The 15,647-nt window shown below is 40.1% G+C and overlaps 2 protein-coding genes across 2 annotated transcripts; one reads left to right on the forward strand and one right to left on the reverse strand.

Moving 5' to 3' along the window:
• Window positions 1–433: 433 nt before the first annotated feature.
• On the reverse strand, window positions 434–3,780 carry LOC113128288 (uncharacterized). The gene is made up of 3 exons (XM_026303502.1): window positions 3,211–3,780; window positions 3,056–3,089; window positions 434–2,725 (listed from the first exon to the last, which is right to left on the reverse strand). The coding sequence occupies exons 1-3, from the start codon at window positions 3,451–3,453 to the stop codon at window positions 2,343–2,345; spliced, it is 660 nt and encodes a 219-aa protein (XP_026159287.1). The 5' UTR covers window positions 3,454–3,780; the 3' UTR covers window positions 434–2,342.
• A 5,670-nt stretch (window positions 3,781–9,450) lies between these two features.
• On the forward strand, window positions 9,451–15,236 carry LOC113128300 (phospholipid phosphatase 3-like). The gene is made up of 6 exons (XM_026303532.1): window positions 9,451–9,904; window positions 12,174–12,331; window positions 12,438–12,724; window positions 12,808–12,865; window positions 14,140–14,316; window positions 14,414–15,236. The coding sequence occupies exons 1-6, from the start codon at window positions 9,691–9,693 to the stop codon at window positions 14,510–14,512; spliced, it is 993 nt and encodes a 330-aa protein (XP_026159317.1). The 5' UTR covers window positions 9,451–9,690; the 3' UTR covers window positions 14,513–15,236.
• The last annotated feature ends 411 nt before the right edge of the window (window positions 15,237–15,647 follow it).

The raw sequence follows: 15,647 nt of genomic DNA on the forward strand, positions 1-15,647 counted from the left end.
TTCATTTGATAATTGTTATTAGTTACTTTAAAAAGTAAGATTTTACATGATTTGACGTACATTCACATGCATTGCTCATCTTTAAAAATATGATGCATCATTCTAAACCATCCTACAGTATTTAAAATAATATCTTCAACTTAACCACGTTGTTGGGTCTCTGCTCTGTTTGTCTCATGCATGCACATGAGAGAACAAATGCAAGGCACGCAACAGGTAGTTGTAACAGGTCAAGATGTACAGCAGCAATCCACCAAAAACAGATAGGGATGAAGAAGAGTGCTAGCAAATAAATGAATGCACTGTAGAGTTTTCTTGCGAACAAGTAAAAGTTGTTAATACACAGTGTTACTCACTGTGTGTATCCTTGAGGCGAAACAAGGAATCGAATGCGTTTAGTTTCTTACAAAATCCGGTGTAAGTCAGATTTTTCAGCATTTAAAGCCTTTATTGTTTACATCGATGTTTCATGGTTTACAGCATTTCTGCTTCCTGCCTTGGCTGGTGCACCCTCTGTGTTACCACCATTTGTAGATCACTTAAATCATGTCAAACCAATAATCACATCACCTGCCACTCATTCACATTACAAACAGGGCAGTAGACCACAACTGTAATACTTCTAGAGTGTCAACTCAAGAACACATCAGCTTTTGAACTGATATGGTGAACTTCTTAGCCAACATTTACACATTCAGCAGCTCTGGATCAACATTATCATTTACATTGGGTAGTATTTCTGGACACCTGATGAATGTAGGTCAAAATTTGACTTTATTTTAGCACCCGTGAGCGAACTATCTGGCTTTTTAGCTGCTAAATGCTTCACTGTGTTCATCAGCTGACTAGTGACTCACTGAACAGGTGGTGCAAAGTTGGTTAATAGAGCTTTTACAGTGAAAAAGGCTGCGTGTAGTTGAGAACACTGAGATGTCTGTAGGTTCATCACTACAACAGACTTGTAAGATACATGATGACAGCTTATCCGCTGATAGCTCTGAATCTAAACAATCACTTGTACTTCAAAACACACACACACACACGCACACACACACACACACAAATCACACTTGTGCTATGTCTTTTTGAGGACACAACACATCTCAGTCCTGTATCGTAATTATAAATATCACAACTAAATGACTAACCCAACCCTTTACTCTAATTCTAACCTGAACACTAAAACCAAATCATAACTATCAAACAGCCTTTAAAGATGTGTCAAAAGCCGTGTATCCGCGCGCGCACACACGCACATGCACAGACACGTGGTGAATGGTGTAAATATTAATGTATTAATTTAGGAAAGACGACTCAAAATCAACAGTTTGAACCTATAGACATCTGACAAAATAAAAGCCATAACTGAATATCTGCACCTTGGCTTTTTATGAACACAGGCTTGTGTTTTTTTTTTTTTTCGAAACTGCACAGTATGGTAAATAAACAGGAAGTGATGTACATCCAGTTCCCGGTATGGGCTATGTAACATCAAGAAACTTTCCCTTGCCTATAAGCTTTTCATATATTCCACTTCAAACTTTGTCACAATCACTTTCACACTCGTCATGTTTTGCTTCTCACACCATATTCCTAAATCTATATTTAATATGGATTGTAAATACGCACATTCCACAATGTGCAGTTTGTCCAGTAGACATATTTTTCAAAAACACTACATTTTCTCAGTATAGTGCACCAAAAAAACATTTCAGTAACTCTAGCCATGTCTTGATTACATTGGGATCATTTTATTGGACTCATCACTGTTTCCCATTTGCCAGAAGAGATTAAATGACTCTGCTTAACTGTAGTAGATCTAAATGAGATTCCTGAGGCGCTTTTTGAAGATTTGGAGCAGAATTATACTGACATATTTTTGTAAGCCTTCACCTTATGTTCCCAGACATTTATAAAACAAAACAGAGCTATAAAGTCATATTTAACTCATTGTAGGCTTTTTAGAATCAGTGTATTGCACATCAACACTAATGTAGTGGTATCTACCTCAAAATAAGTTTCTTTAAAAAAAATAGCAATACCAGTATAAATATAAGTACATAAATAGTTCAATATCAACCAAATAAATAGGTCTATATCACATACAAATATACAGATTAACACGTACATAATTACACAGAATGAGGTGAGTGTCTGTTTTTTTTTTTTACATGTCCTGTTGCATTATCATAACTGCAACTTCTCCTGGGATTCCACCTTCAAATCACAGAAAGCTTTATCATCTTACACTTTCAGTTCACAAGTTAATTTGTTATAGCTTTGAAAATAACACCAGCACCAACACGGCATCTTGATGCAGCAGGAGCACTGCAATGTCCATATTAGTCCACTAGGAACATCCCAAATCCTGAGCTATCCAGCTTCAGTTCCCACTCCTTCAGTCCCTCTGATACAGTCATCTGAGTGTACAGTTTCTGCCCGTCTATCCGGCTCACTGCCCAGCATTTCTTGCTCACAGGCTTTGAATCTGCCACAGCCGGCAGTGCCACCTCACAAGTCATCTTATCGCCCACTTGTAAGGTGAGGAGGCCTGCGTTGCACTTGTATGTGCAGGTGAGGTTGAGATCAATGTACATGAAGTAGGTTCCCACCTTTTCTGGCGTCAGTGTGTGCTGCTTTGAGTCAAAATTGAAGTTGCTTCCCAGAGACGACACAGACGAGTAGTGGACGAGAGTCCAGGGCATGGTATGGTTCTGCAACTCGCCTGCAGGAGGAGACAACGCTTTTAATTTACATCATATTTACACAGTGGATCAACAGGCAGCTGCATTCCTTTCTGGCAATATCTTGCCTTAAGTCTTAACTGATCCGAACTAAGAACTAACATAAAATCCATTTGACATCATTATAGTGATTCAGATTAGAGATTAGCTTTAAACTGAAATGACTGGAGAGTGAAAAAACAGCCAGATCAGGCAATTATATGGCTGAATGCGGTATTGCTACTTTAACATCATTATTAAAAGCAGTCTTTAAACAACAACAATATGACATATATGGCATATTTGTATATAGCACAGAAAGATCGACTTACTTGATGCGGCTCGCAGGTAGACAAAATTTTGCGTCTGTTAACAAAAGAGAAAAGATGAAGGGAATTAAAATGTGTAGAGGACAAGTTTTAAACCAGGAAAAGAAAATAAATCTAAGCAGTCAAACTTCAAGCTATTAATGGAGGTATTTGTTTACCTTGTATGCTGCGTATGGAGCGTCTTCTTTAGTCCACTTTGACTCAGAGGCCATAGGTGACGGCATGCGCTCCAGTTTGGACCGCATGTCCATCACAATCACCAATCCTCCTCCAGTCACAGCTGTCAACGCCACAAACAGAAAAATGATGGATATGACCAGAAAACCGTCCAGGCAGCTTCCACGCCGACGTTCGCTTTTCTGAAGAGACTCAGTATCCATGTCTGTATTGGTCTGTCCCATCAATCGGCAGTAGGATGTCTGAGCTTCGGGGAGAGAGTCCACACCGTCCCGGTTTTTAGGATCAGCAATCTGGAGGTCTAAACAGACTACAAGCTTCGGAGGTTGCACAGCTCCAGATGTTCGCTGTTGTGCTGCCACAAGTTAGATGTTATGCAGCCCACTCCGGGTCCTGAGGTGACTGTCGTTCTTGTAAGTTCCATTATGGTTTTTATAGCCTACTGTACTGTGCACTTAGTTTCACACACGGAGGAAAAACGCGGAAGTCATGGGTTTCCCTCTCGCCTCTTCTCACACGCCCCCCTCCTTCGCTGCTTGTACGGGAGGTGAGAAATGAGACGCGCAGACTTTCCGCAGCTCTCCATACTACAATTGCGCAAGTGCGCGCCCAAGGCAACGTGTGCGGTGGAAAACGAAATGGAGAAAAAACGCACAGTCTCCAGCTTGACTACATTCCGATACAGTCAAACAAGAAGCTCTCTTTTCCCTCTGCACGTTCAGCCTCACACTATGGATGAAAAGTGACACAGTGGAGATGATGATCCTCACATGGCGACACATAATGTGACTTTAGACAGAGACGTTTTCGCCTGGTTAGTGCCGAAACACAAACGTGATATGATGATATAGGATGATGAACCTGTGCGTATTTCGACATCAATCTAAAAAGCTGGGTCACCCCTCAACCAAGTTATCAAACGAGTCTGACACTCTGTTGTGGAAAAATCTTCCAGGAATTCCCACTATGTGTGTGTGTGTGTGTGTGTGAGAGAGAGAGAGAGAGAGAGAGAGAAAGAGAGAGAGAGATGGTCTGAAGAGGGACGAATAAAACATGCGTTCATGCTTTGTTCACGAGCGTGTCAGCCAATCAGATTGTAGTTTTTTCATAGTAAAAGTAAAGTCTCGACGAGATGCACGGGAATTCCCCATGTCGTATGTGTGATAGACAGGAAAGACAGCTAAGGAAAGGAGGAAAAGTGATTTTCCCTTCGTAAACTTTCAGGAGAACTAATTTAATTTCACTTTTATGATGCATTAGAGCATGGAAAGCAGGGCTACTTTAGGACACACGAACACTTGTCCTCTGGATTAATTAGTAATAATTACTTGTCTTCTTCTAGGATTTTTTTGTAACTTCTCAAGTAAATAGATTTCTATTTTTAAATGTGTATGACAGAATACAAAAAGGAGTAGTTACAGTAACAGGACTGAACAGCTGTCTTTTGAGGTATTAAGTAATAAGATGTAGGACATGCAAAACCGCAATTTTGTGACAGCACTGAAAGACGCACTGGAGCGTTTAAAAGTGAATTATGGCTATAAACACGTGTCCACATTTTGTTATTGTGCTATTTTTATGCTTTACGATAGGCCCCTTAGCTCAAAATAACTCTTAATGCTGCTGCACATACTGACAATGGCAAAACTCTAATGAAAGACCTAAGTTTTTTTTTTTTTTTTTTTTGCATGTTATGATTATTTGGAAATGATTAGGTTGTAAATGTTAAACATCAGCATGTCTTTCATTCTGAGCACGCTGACATTAGCATTTAGCTCTAAAAACACTCTACCTAAGAAGAGCCTTTGTAGGGCTGCTTCCATGACTGCTGATGATTTAAACCGTGAATGTAAGAGATGTGTAAAAGCAGCTTGTGTAGCCTATGTTTGCTTGTTTCGGGTGAACAGAACTCACGCAACAGTTGCACTTTTGTAAGTCATGAATTTACCAGGGGTGTTACAGTGCAACTAGTGTAATTACTGGTGACAGCTTTCCCTCCCACACTATGGTGATCTGCAACTCTCTGACCGCCTACAGAATATTTTACACTGGGATTTATGGTAATCACACTTCAATGCTCCATGCTGATCAAAACTTAGTCAGCTGATCACATCTGCAGTTTGCTAAGAGAGAAATGGTATGGGAATGTTTGTGATTCTTACTGAAAGGGAAGTTAAGGCTATATAAAGACAAACACAAGACAGGAACTGACTGGCACTCTAGGCTGCTGCTGAGACTGCCGAACATGTCAATACCTAAAATGCCTTGAAGAAAATACTGTAAAGGGCTCTTTTAAAAGGCCTATATGGCTTTTCTGTGAAATTCACAAGTACATATTATCTGTATATGTGGACTTAATTCAAATTAATTTATTCTTTGAAAATTATAGACCTCTTAACATGCATAAAAAACTGTATTTATAATTAATGGGTATTTCCTTCCTTCAGTTCCTATGTCTATATTGAACCACTGCTGGGGTCAGTGCAATATCTATTGGACTGACCCCAGTCCAATAGATATTGCATCTATCTATCTATCTATCTATCTATCTATCTATCTATCTATCTATCTATCTATCTATCTATCTAAATTAATTAATTAAAAATGCTATATAAATAAGATGCACATTTGGTTTCATAATGCAACATAGCAAAAGCTATAATAGTCCCCCATGCCTGCATTTAAAGTAAATAATATAACATGAACATCTGTAATTTTTACCCTTTGCAGATCTAATGCATAAACAAAAAGGACTGAAGCAGAAAAAAAGAAAAATTAATGGACATGAAAAGCGAAATTGGTAAAGAAATCATGAAATTATGAACCACAGATGATTTTAGGTCTATTTAAGCATTTTTACAAGCAATGCTTAATGCATGACTATAATGAATAATTTATGTTTATTATCACAAGCAGAGATTGAAAGTGATTGAGTGCACATACCAAAGTACTTGCAGAAAAGTACTGTACTTAAGTAACAGAGTAACTGGTACTGACTTAATAAAATATTACAGATATATGCTATTTAAATAGGCTATATAATCCATTATATTTTAATGGTGCATCTTTTAATTTACTTCATTTATCTGAATTCATTTTTCTGACCATAGTCCAAAACATCAATCTTTAAGCCTACTACAGATTTTGTGCAAACTGGCAGCAGGCTACATATTTGCCAGATGGCTTGCCCTGCATTGCAGGTTCACAGACTTACTGTGTGTCCCACATTGACCCTGTGTTACAACTTTCTGTTCATTTTGCTTAATTTCCATTTCCCATCTAATATATAATCCTGTTTGGAGAAGGGAAATCTCTTTAAATTTTCTCTTCGTGGGTTTATTTAACGTTTTTTCCCTGAGGTTTTTTGTTTTGTGGGGGAGTTTGTTCATCTTCTTGGAGTGCTCAGTTTCACTCAGCAACATTTGCACTATTTGGACTATTGCAAGATACAGGTAATCAGGACTTCTTTCACCACATACACTATGACCTGATCTATCTCTATGTCACCCAAAATACAAAAGTGCATTTGTAATTAAAATATCACAAGTGATGATAAGTGAGAAAGGGCAGTGGGCATTATGGGAAAATGCTGGGACTCTTTCTGTGGGGGAGAGATGAGGAAGTCAGTATGAAACTGAGAAAATGAGAAATGTAGCATTTTGTCCATGGTGTAGAAGGTCATGTGGGTAAAAGAAATGATAAAAAAAAAATCAAACAAAAAAAATCCCAATGTCTTCTCTCTTCTGTTCCCTAATGAAACTGACCACACATGTGCAAATAATACACATCATTAAGCACAACCACAGATACATAAATTCATTAAAAAGTCCATATTTGTCTAGAGAAGCTTAATCTTTCCAAAAAACAACCACACATCTGGCTTTCAGGATTTTACAGCAAATTATACAGCACAATTGTGAGGCATGTGTTATGTGGCTTTGTTAATGTGATGAATAATTTTGTTTTAGTTTGTCTATTAATTACTGACAGACGATGTACTGGACTGCTGATGTAATTGTTCAAGATAGTTCCCAAGTCTCTAATTTTCCAAAGGACGTGACATGAAGCATTTCCCAGTAATATGAGTAAATGTGTCATGTGGAATATAATCATTTACTAAATGGTATTTGTTCTTCCTTACCGAAAATGATGAAATACCACAGGAAATTAAAACAGAAGTCACTTCGTATTTAAATGAGTAACGGTAGATATTAATAACGACTAGAAAGTTTTCACTTTGGGCACACGTGCCTTTGAACACACAAGCAGTTTTCATATCCATACGTGGATTTTCTGTGGTCAAGATTGTGTACTCATTTTTGGACAAAAACATAGACATCACTGCCTCCGTTTTCACTTTACACAGAAAGCACAAGCATTCTCTCTCTTTCTCTCTCTGTCTCTCTCTCATTTTCCTCTATGTGCAGAAACACAAATTGCTGTCCATCAGCAGAAGAGACAAACAAGTCTCAAGCAGCTGTGCTTTTGCTGCCCCCTACAGCAGAAAACCTATTTGTCCTAAATGCGTCGCTGCAATAAGGCCAAAGGCAAACTCAGAGTTCTCCACCCCACACTCAGAAGAAAAATTCCAATTTTTTTTTTAAAGTCATAATAATGTGATAGTTTTTGCTACTTCGTTATGTATGTATCAGTATCAGTATCAGTACTGTTGTTTACAGCTTAATGCTCAACCTTACTAGACACAAAATTAATACATGATGACAACATAATCATGACATATGTTAGAAATGGTTTAAATGAAATAAACTGTATCATTTATGTGATTACTGGCTTTATTATTTCTTGACTGCATGAGAGTAGACAAACAACAATTTCAGGATCTTATGTCACCCAGACCGGAAATAGTCCAGCATATTACTCAACCCAGGGTAAAAACTGTAACCTGTTCTTTTGACTAACCAGACATGTTATGATAATTAATAAATGTATTTCCCAAAATGGCAAACTGCTCCTTTAGTTTTACTGAAAGAAGAAATAGTTTGAGTTGCCAGGTTGTAAAAAATTGGATAATTCGACTTAATACTTCTTACCTTGTGAAGAAGTGTTTTGAAGACTCAAAACAAACTCCCATCAGCCACCAAACTCCCATCCTGTTTCCTAGCAACATGAACTACAGATGCCTGGTTGTGACAAAACTGTACAAAAGACAGCCCAAGTCCAAGGATAGGTAAGCTGACACGTAGATCTGGCTAATGTGACACTAACGATTAGTTCAATACTAAGTTGAAGTTATGACCATGCTCTGTTGCCAGTGTTACCAAAATAAGCAGGTTAATTAAATTCAAGTCCTTTGTCTGCTTTTAACTTTCTCTATCTAAAAAGCTGTTTGTGCATTATTTTTCCAACTCTGTTCAAACGACTGCAGACCTTTCACACTTCTAACGACAGCGAGATCTTCCATAGCTGGCTGTTCAAAATGACTAGTCACTGCTCTGGAAACTGCTTAATAACCTTCACTAGGTGGCACATGGACCATATTTTCACTATTTTCACACACAGTGGAAAGGCTGGAACCCAGCTCTTTGCTCAGGGTGCTAGCTAAGTTTTAGTTATGTGTCATGTGGCCTCTGATTCAAAGGAAGGAAATTAAAGATTTACAGATATGAGGGATCAAAAAACAGCATCTATAATGTTTCCAAGTGTCTTAGTATAATACTCAAGTCTCTTATACTGTATGATGAGTTCTGTTTAGGCAGCTTTAGCTGTATAGGTGTTTACTCAAAATGTAAAAGGTGAATCAGTGAATCAGTGATGGAGAAATAGTTGACAGATTGTGCTGGCAAACCATCGTCACAGTGACATGTCTGATGATGCATTTGCTTCTTCCCATCTAAGTTCGTGGAAATGATGCACACCTTAATCACACTTTACCTAACACTTGATGGCCCAAGATACAGTGAGAGACAGACAGACACACACACACACACACACACACACACACACACACACACACACACACACACACACACACACACACATGCCCACGCAACCTAACCTTGACCTGAACCTAACTCTAGGCCAAAACGTCTACACAAGAATGTAAATGTAAAACATGTCCACACAGCTATAGAAAGTCCTCTACACACACACACACACACACACACAGGGAGAGAGAGAGAGAGAGAGAGAGAGAGAGAGAGAGAGATCTTATCCCTGAGTGTGTTTCGTAACCAGTCAGTTTTTCACCCGACTGGCGCATATCTTTAAGGTGACGGGTACCCCTGAGGCCAGTTAAGACGAGTCCTGCAGATTCTGTGATGAAATGAAAAATGCGTAAAACACACTTTACTCTGACAGCTAAGCAACACGTGCCGCGGAGAGCATAATAAATACTCTGGCAACTTGCGGATTTGTTCTCACTCTCTCCGCAGCTCTGCGTGCTTCACGGGCGCTCTCCAGTTTCTGATGCCAGCAGGTTTTCTTTCCTGAAGCCTGTCGTCATGTTGGATAAACGTGGGGCCCAGGGCGCTGGTGTGCCCGTTTCCAGCGCGGACCTTCAGCTCAAACTGTCCGATAACAAGAGCAGCCTGGCCGCGGCGGCAGCAGGGATGGGGCTGGAGAACGGGACTGGGAAGAAACTCCTAGAAATAACCGGACCAGCGTTATCCAAAAGAAAACTTCTGGTCGGCTTAGACGTTCTCTGCCTATTCCTGGGTAAATGTTAAAATATACTACAAAGATACTAAGATCTCTTATTTAATGGTTACATTAGTTTATTGTACTATATACATGTATAGACCTGGCATGGGACCTGAAGAGAATACAACATTACAAACACCGTTACAATATAATGTATGGCACCAACAGAGAAATGGCATTAATACAATATATTAGGAATTGTTTAGTGTGTGTCATGACATGTTATGTATAATCATAATAACGATGATAATAATTGGGTAAGAGTAAATCTAATATACTGTATTTAGTCTTCAGGTGTTGTTCAATTTCATACCAAAACTGTGGGTGTCAGGAGACTGTAATTAGCCCCATTAGCCCGAAAACCAAATAAGTTGAGAGAATAACTGGCAGAGTAAATGTCAGTGACTTGTACAGGCTAATTTTCCAAACAACTAGTTGGTTAACTTTGAGCTCCGTTATGCTTTTTATCCAATCATCAAACAGTCAGCAGCTTTTTCAACTCATGCGCGCTCTTGAGCTCTTCCGTGCCAGCTGGTTCGTGCGTTGCCCAGGGAATTGTACAGTTTCCATGACAACCTCCAGTTCTCAGGGTAGAGTCGGGCCAGGGGGAATTGTATCTGGTATAAATAAATAAATGCACAATCTACGAGCACTGCATATGGTGTCTGTGTGTACATGCCCATAACTGTAATGGTTGACCGTCCATCCCATGGCCCCTAAATAAGAGAGGAGGGCAGTTATGTAACGTTCACTAATTGGTAAAAGCTGGAAGCAGAGATAGTCTGTATGAGCAACAAACTGGATATGTGCAGAAGGGAGACTGTCCTGTAAGAAGTCTCTCTCTCTTTCAGTGCATCAGTGTCAATGCATGCCTGCACAGACACAGTAGACTGAGTGGTGTGAGGGGGGGAGAGCAGGAGAAGGACAGCCAGACAAACAGAGACAGTGTGAGGCTGGTTCTGGCTCAGGACTGCTGCTGCATTCGCTCTTTGTTGTGTAGGAAAGACTTGAACAGAAATCACAAACAACCCCCCTTTCGCTCCACATCAACAGAAATGCACACACCCACATGCGCAGTTCAAACTGGTTCTCTGTCGAACCCTGCCTGCTTTGCTCTTGTGTTTCTAGTCTCGATTGTTTCAGCCTGTATTCAGTCATGAAATGGTTGGTCCCAGTGGAGCACTGTTGTGACCCTCACATTCCTAATGGCTTTCTAACTAGTTAGGTTCCCCAGAGAAAAAGTCTGGGTTCCCATCCTTATCTTCCTGTAAAACTACTCCTCATTTGACCTTTTCTTCTTTCCTCAGTCCCCTGATGTCAGTTTTATTACAGCCTTGAGTTTTTGTTATTACCGCCTCTCTTGCTTTTATAAGATTAGGTTTTATTACTTCCATTTCTAAGAGGATACTTAATGTGTGTCTTGGTGTGTGACAAGGGGGAGTCAAGGGCATCATATCTTCACCGATGCTCAGTTTTAAAGCTCAGTGCTTTTTTAGTACCAATTATGCATATCTTCTTCACTTTAGTGAGAGCTAAATCATAATTGTACCTCTGTTAGGGTGTGTTTTATTTAGGGAAAGCTCTTGCACAGCTATTTATGTTGAGACATCTAAAAATTAGCTTCTTATTTTATATGTAAACAAGATTTCCCTATCCACTGCTGGTCACCTGGACCAGGTGTGTTCAGTCACCCCTTGTTTATAGCCTTGCTAGCAGCTTTGTAAGGCTGCACTCATTCATATCTATAAATGTTTGCATTTATAGATATGAATGAGTGCAGCTATAAATGTTTGCATTTATATCCGTACTCAGACCCATCACAGGGCCACATAGAGACAAACAACCTCACACAGTCACACTCACTCCTATGGGCAATTTAGAGTCACCATTCTGGATCAAAATGAGGGCACCACTGACCAACCAAATGACGTTAACATTCATAGAGCCATACCTTTGTTTTCCGCACAGTAGTTAAAAAAGCATTGTTTTGAGTTGGGTACAGAGCCACTGGTGTTACAGTCGGTTTAGTATGGAAAAATGTCAGATCTGCACATCCTAACCTAGACATCACATGAATAAGAGCTGGAAAGGCAGATGCTCATGTTTTAGGTTACAGATTCCTTTCAAGCTCTAGTTTTGCTCATTTTCTCTTCCCACACATCATCCCCATTTTCTCATCACAAAGAAGAATATCTATACTCCCACTGGGAATTGTTCTGATATCAAATCATATTGTTCTTGGTCTAATTTATTTCATCTTCTTTCTCCTCGTCCACCACTGCAGCTTCCATCCCTTTCTTTGCATGTGAGCTAAAGGCAGTGAGACCTTACAGAAGGGGTTTCATGTGCGGGGACCGCAGCATTACCTACCCCTATGTGCACAGAGAGGTCATACCAGATGAGCTACTCATCGCTGGAGGCATCTTCATCACTGGCCTCACTGTCAGTATTTATTATCGGGGTCACACTATAAATCATACACTACATCCTGTCTAGTGATGTGGATGAGGAGCAATATATGTATGTGACTGTATCTGTTCACCTCCAGATTGCTCTCGGAGAGTGTTACCGGGTGCGTTTCAGAGGCGTCAGCTCCAAGGCCTTCGTCAGGAACCTGTATGTGTCTTGTCTGTACAAGGAACTTGGCTGCTTCTTGTTTGGCTGCTGTGTTGGCCAATCACTAACCAATATGGCAAAGCTGAGTGTGGGCCGGCTGCGACCACACTTCCTGTCTGTGTGTGGTGTCACATATGCTTCCCTCAACTGCACGCCCGGAACCTATGTTACAACAGTGAGCTGCCGTCAGCCTGACCACCACTTAGAGGAGGAGGCCAGGTGTGTGTTTGTTTGTCTTTACATTTGTGTTATGGACTGTACTGCTGTTCAATGCAATTCTAAATATGTCTTCAATTTTTTAGGAAGTCCTTCTTCTCTGGCCATGCATCCTTTGCAATGTACACAATGCTCTATTTAGCAGTGAGTATCTCTACCTAGCCATTGCTCTTTTTTTTCATGCACACTATCTCACCATCACTGGCAAGCCTAATTTACTGTCACTCCAATTTCCAATTACCATCTCTCCATAAATTGCACAGACAAAATGAATGAAACAGGGGCCCATCATCAGTCCAGTCAGCAGCAAAAAGAAAGAGAATGGAAGAGAAGAGGGAGAAAGAGGACTGAAAGGACAGATGGCACAAACAGAGACAGCTTTGTTCTGCTGTGAGAGGAGTGTGACCTCGCCTCACTGCCACACTGCTCTCCTCTATTGTGTGATTGCATGTTTGACTATGCATTAATATGTGTATCTGAAGTCCTGTGTTCATGCATGCATGTTTGTGCATATGTGAATGTTTCACTGCAGTCATCACCTGCATGTTTTTTAATTAGTTTCCCCAACTTTCACCCTTCCCAGTGAGGGAGGAAAGAAGAAAGAGTAGCTGATTTATCAATAAGCAACAATGAGATTGTTCATCTTCATTTGCATAATAGCTCAAGATTTTAGGAGCTGCATCAGTGCACTGATTAGTTACATTGGTAAAATGATGCTGAGGTTAGAGCTGCCAGGAAGGAGGCCTAGAGGAAGACCAAAGAGGAGGTTCTTGGATGTAGTGAAGGAGGACATGAGGATAGTTGGTGTGGGTGAGGAGGATACAGAGGATAGGGTTAAATGGAGGCAGATGATTGGCTGTGGTGACCCCTGAAGGGAGCAGCCCAAAGGAAAAGAAGATCAGTGCACTGATATATTGTAAAATTGTATAGATACATATGGTAACAAATTCAAGGCAGGGATCAGTCCAGTATGAGCCTCCAGAACAGTTTCTGTAGTCCAAGTTTCTCTCTCTCTCTCTCTCTCTCTCTCTCTCTGTATATATATATATATATATATATATATACAAAACATACTGCCTTCTATGGTACTATATGAGTGGGCTGAGATTTAGTGACTGTGAAGAGTATAGCAAAAAATTCACATCATCTTCATCTGCATTTATGTTTATTCATCTGTGACACCTCCTGTCGTGTGTGAATGGATCCAGATTTGGTTCTACACTCATTTATCCAGCTGTTTCCTGTCATTTCTCTTCTAAAAAAAACAACATATAAATACCTCTCAGTGACTGGAAGATGTGAGGACATTTAAACATGACTAATAGTAGTACCGCAAACAGGAGATGATCAGAAAACAGGGAGACACTTTTCTAATACCATTGTTTTAAATGCTCAATAATGCTATTGTTGCTCTTTAGTTTTACCTGCAGGCGCGGTTGACATGGCGTGGGGCTCGGCTGCTGAGGCCTGTGCTACAGTTCTTTCTGGTTATGCTGGCAGTCTACACAGGTCTGACCCGCATTTCAGACTACAGGCACCACCCATCTGACGTGCTAACAGGCTATATCCAGGGAGCCCTCACTGCTTACTGGGTGGTCAGTATAACATATATACATATATGCTTGTTTTTGTGCATCGAAACATGTCCACATGCATTTTAAGGTGTGCATGTTTCTGTCTTTGTGTTTTCAGGCATTCCATATCTCATCCATGTTTAAAAGCTCCAGTTCAGATCTGTCTCCTACCGACACCATGGACAGCCCACTTTCACCCCACCATACTGTCTGCTAGGCATCACCTCTACAAAGCCCCATGTGCACCAACCACCTGTTGCCTGCAGCCTGGTTTGGATAGAAAAGAGATTTGAAGAATGTGAGACTGTTTCCTGTGAAGTCAAACCACATACCTCAGCATTCAGACAGAGAATGCGTGAGAATGAGTACACCTCATGGGATCCAGATGTGACATATGAAAGATATAAACCACCAGACAGGAAGAGAGAGGGTGGTGAAATTATACTGGCTGATTTGTAAGCAGCCTGAGCACTCAACTTTGTGATTGTCCTTAACTTCAAACGTGAAACTTACCTGTGAGATGAGACTGAACACACAGCAACCACTGCCACCATATACGTCACCTGCAAATACATTTTTATACAACTCCGATGCTACATGCACTTTTTGTTTTCCAGTTAGTTGTTATCATGTGGTATGTAGAATGTAATATATTTTATACAAGCTTGTAATATATACACTATTGTAGCTATTTTTTTACATAAATTCAGTGAATGTAAAGGCCTTGAAGGAAAGCACAAATAGGCAGAAAGCAACTCATTTTTCTAATGTATTGTACCAGTCAATGTGGCAGGATGTGCCCGTCCATCTGTATTTCAAATAGTTTACTAATGAGAGAATGACTATGAGAAAGTGTATCACCATACTCCATGATAGAAGAGTATGTATGCTAATAGTCCTTAAGCTTTTTTTTTATAACACTAAGTATGTTGCTAGTTTACTTAGCAGTCAAAGTGCACACAGATCATTAAAGTTATGATATTTTTTAACCACTCTCTTTCAATTCAGTTTGTGACTTTTTTCTAAAATATTAACACTGCATAATCATTTTAAAAATAAAAAAATGATGTTATTGAATAATATTTTAAGATGATCACTGTAGGCAGCATGGTTGTTGAGTTAGCACTGTTGCCTCACAGCAAGAAGGTCCCGGGTTCGCATCCCAGCAGGGGCCTTTCTGTGTGGAGTTTGCATGTTCTCCCTGTGCTTGTGTGGGTTTTCTCCAGGTACTCTGGTTTCCTCCCACAGTCCAAAAACATGTATGTCAGGTTGATTGGTGACTCTAAATTGCCCATAGGAGTGAGTGTGAGTGTGTGAGGTTGTTGGTCTCTATGTGGCCCTGTGATGGACTG

This window comes from Mastacembelus armatus, chromosome 1 (assembly GCF_900324485.2).
Source record: "Mastacembelus armatus chromosome 1, fMasArm1.2, whole genome shotgun sequence".
Taxonomy (NCBI): domain Eukaryota; kingdom Metazoa; phylum Chordata; class Actinopteri; order Synbranchiformes; family Mastacembelidae; genus Mastacembelus; species Mastacembelus armatus.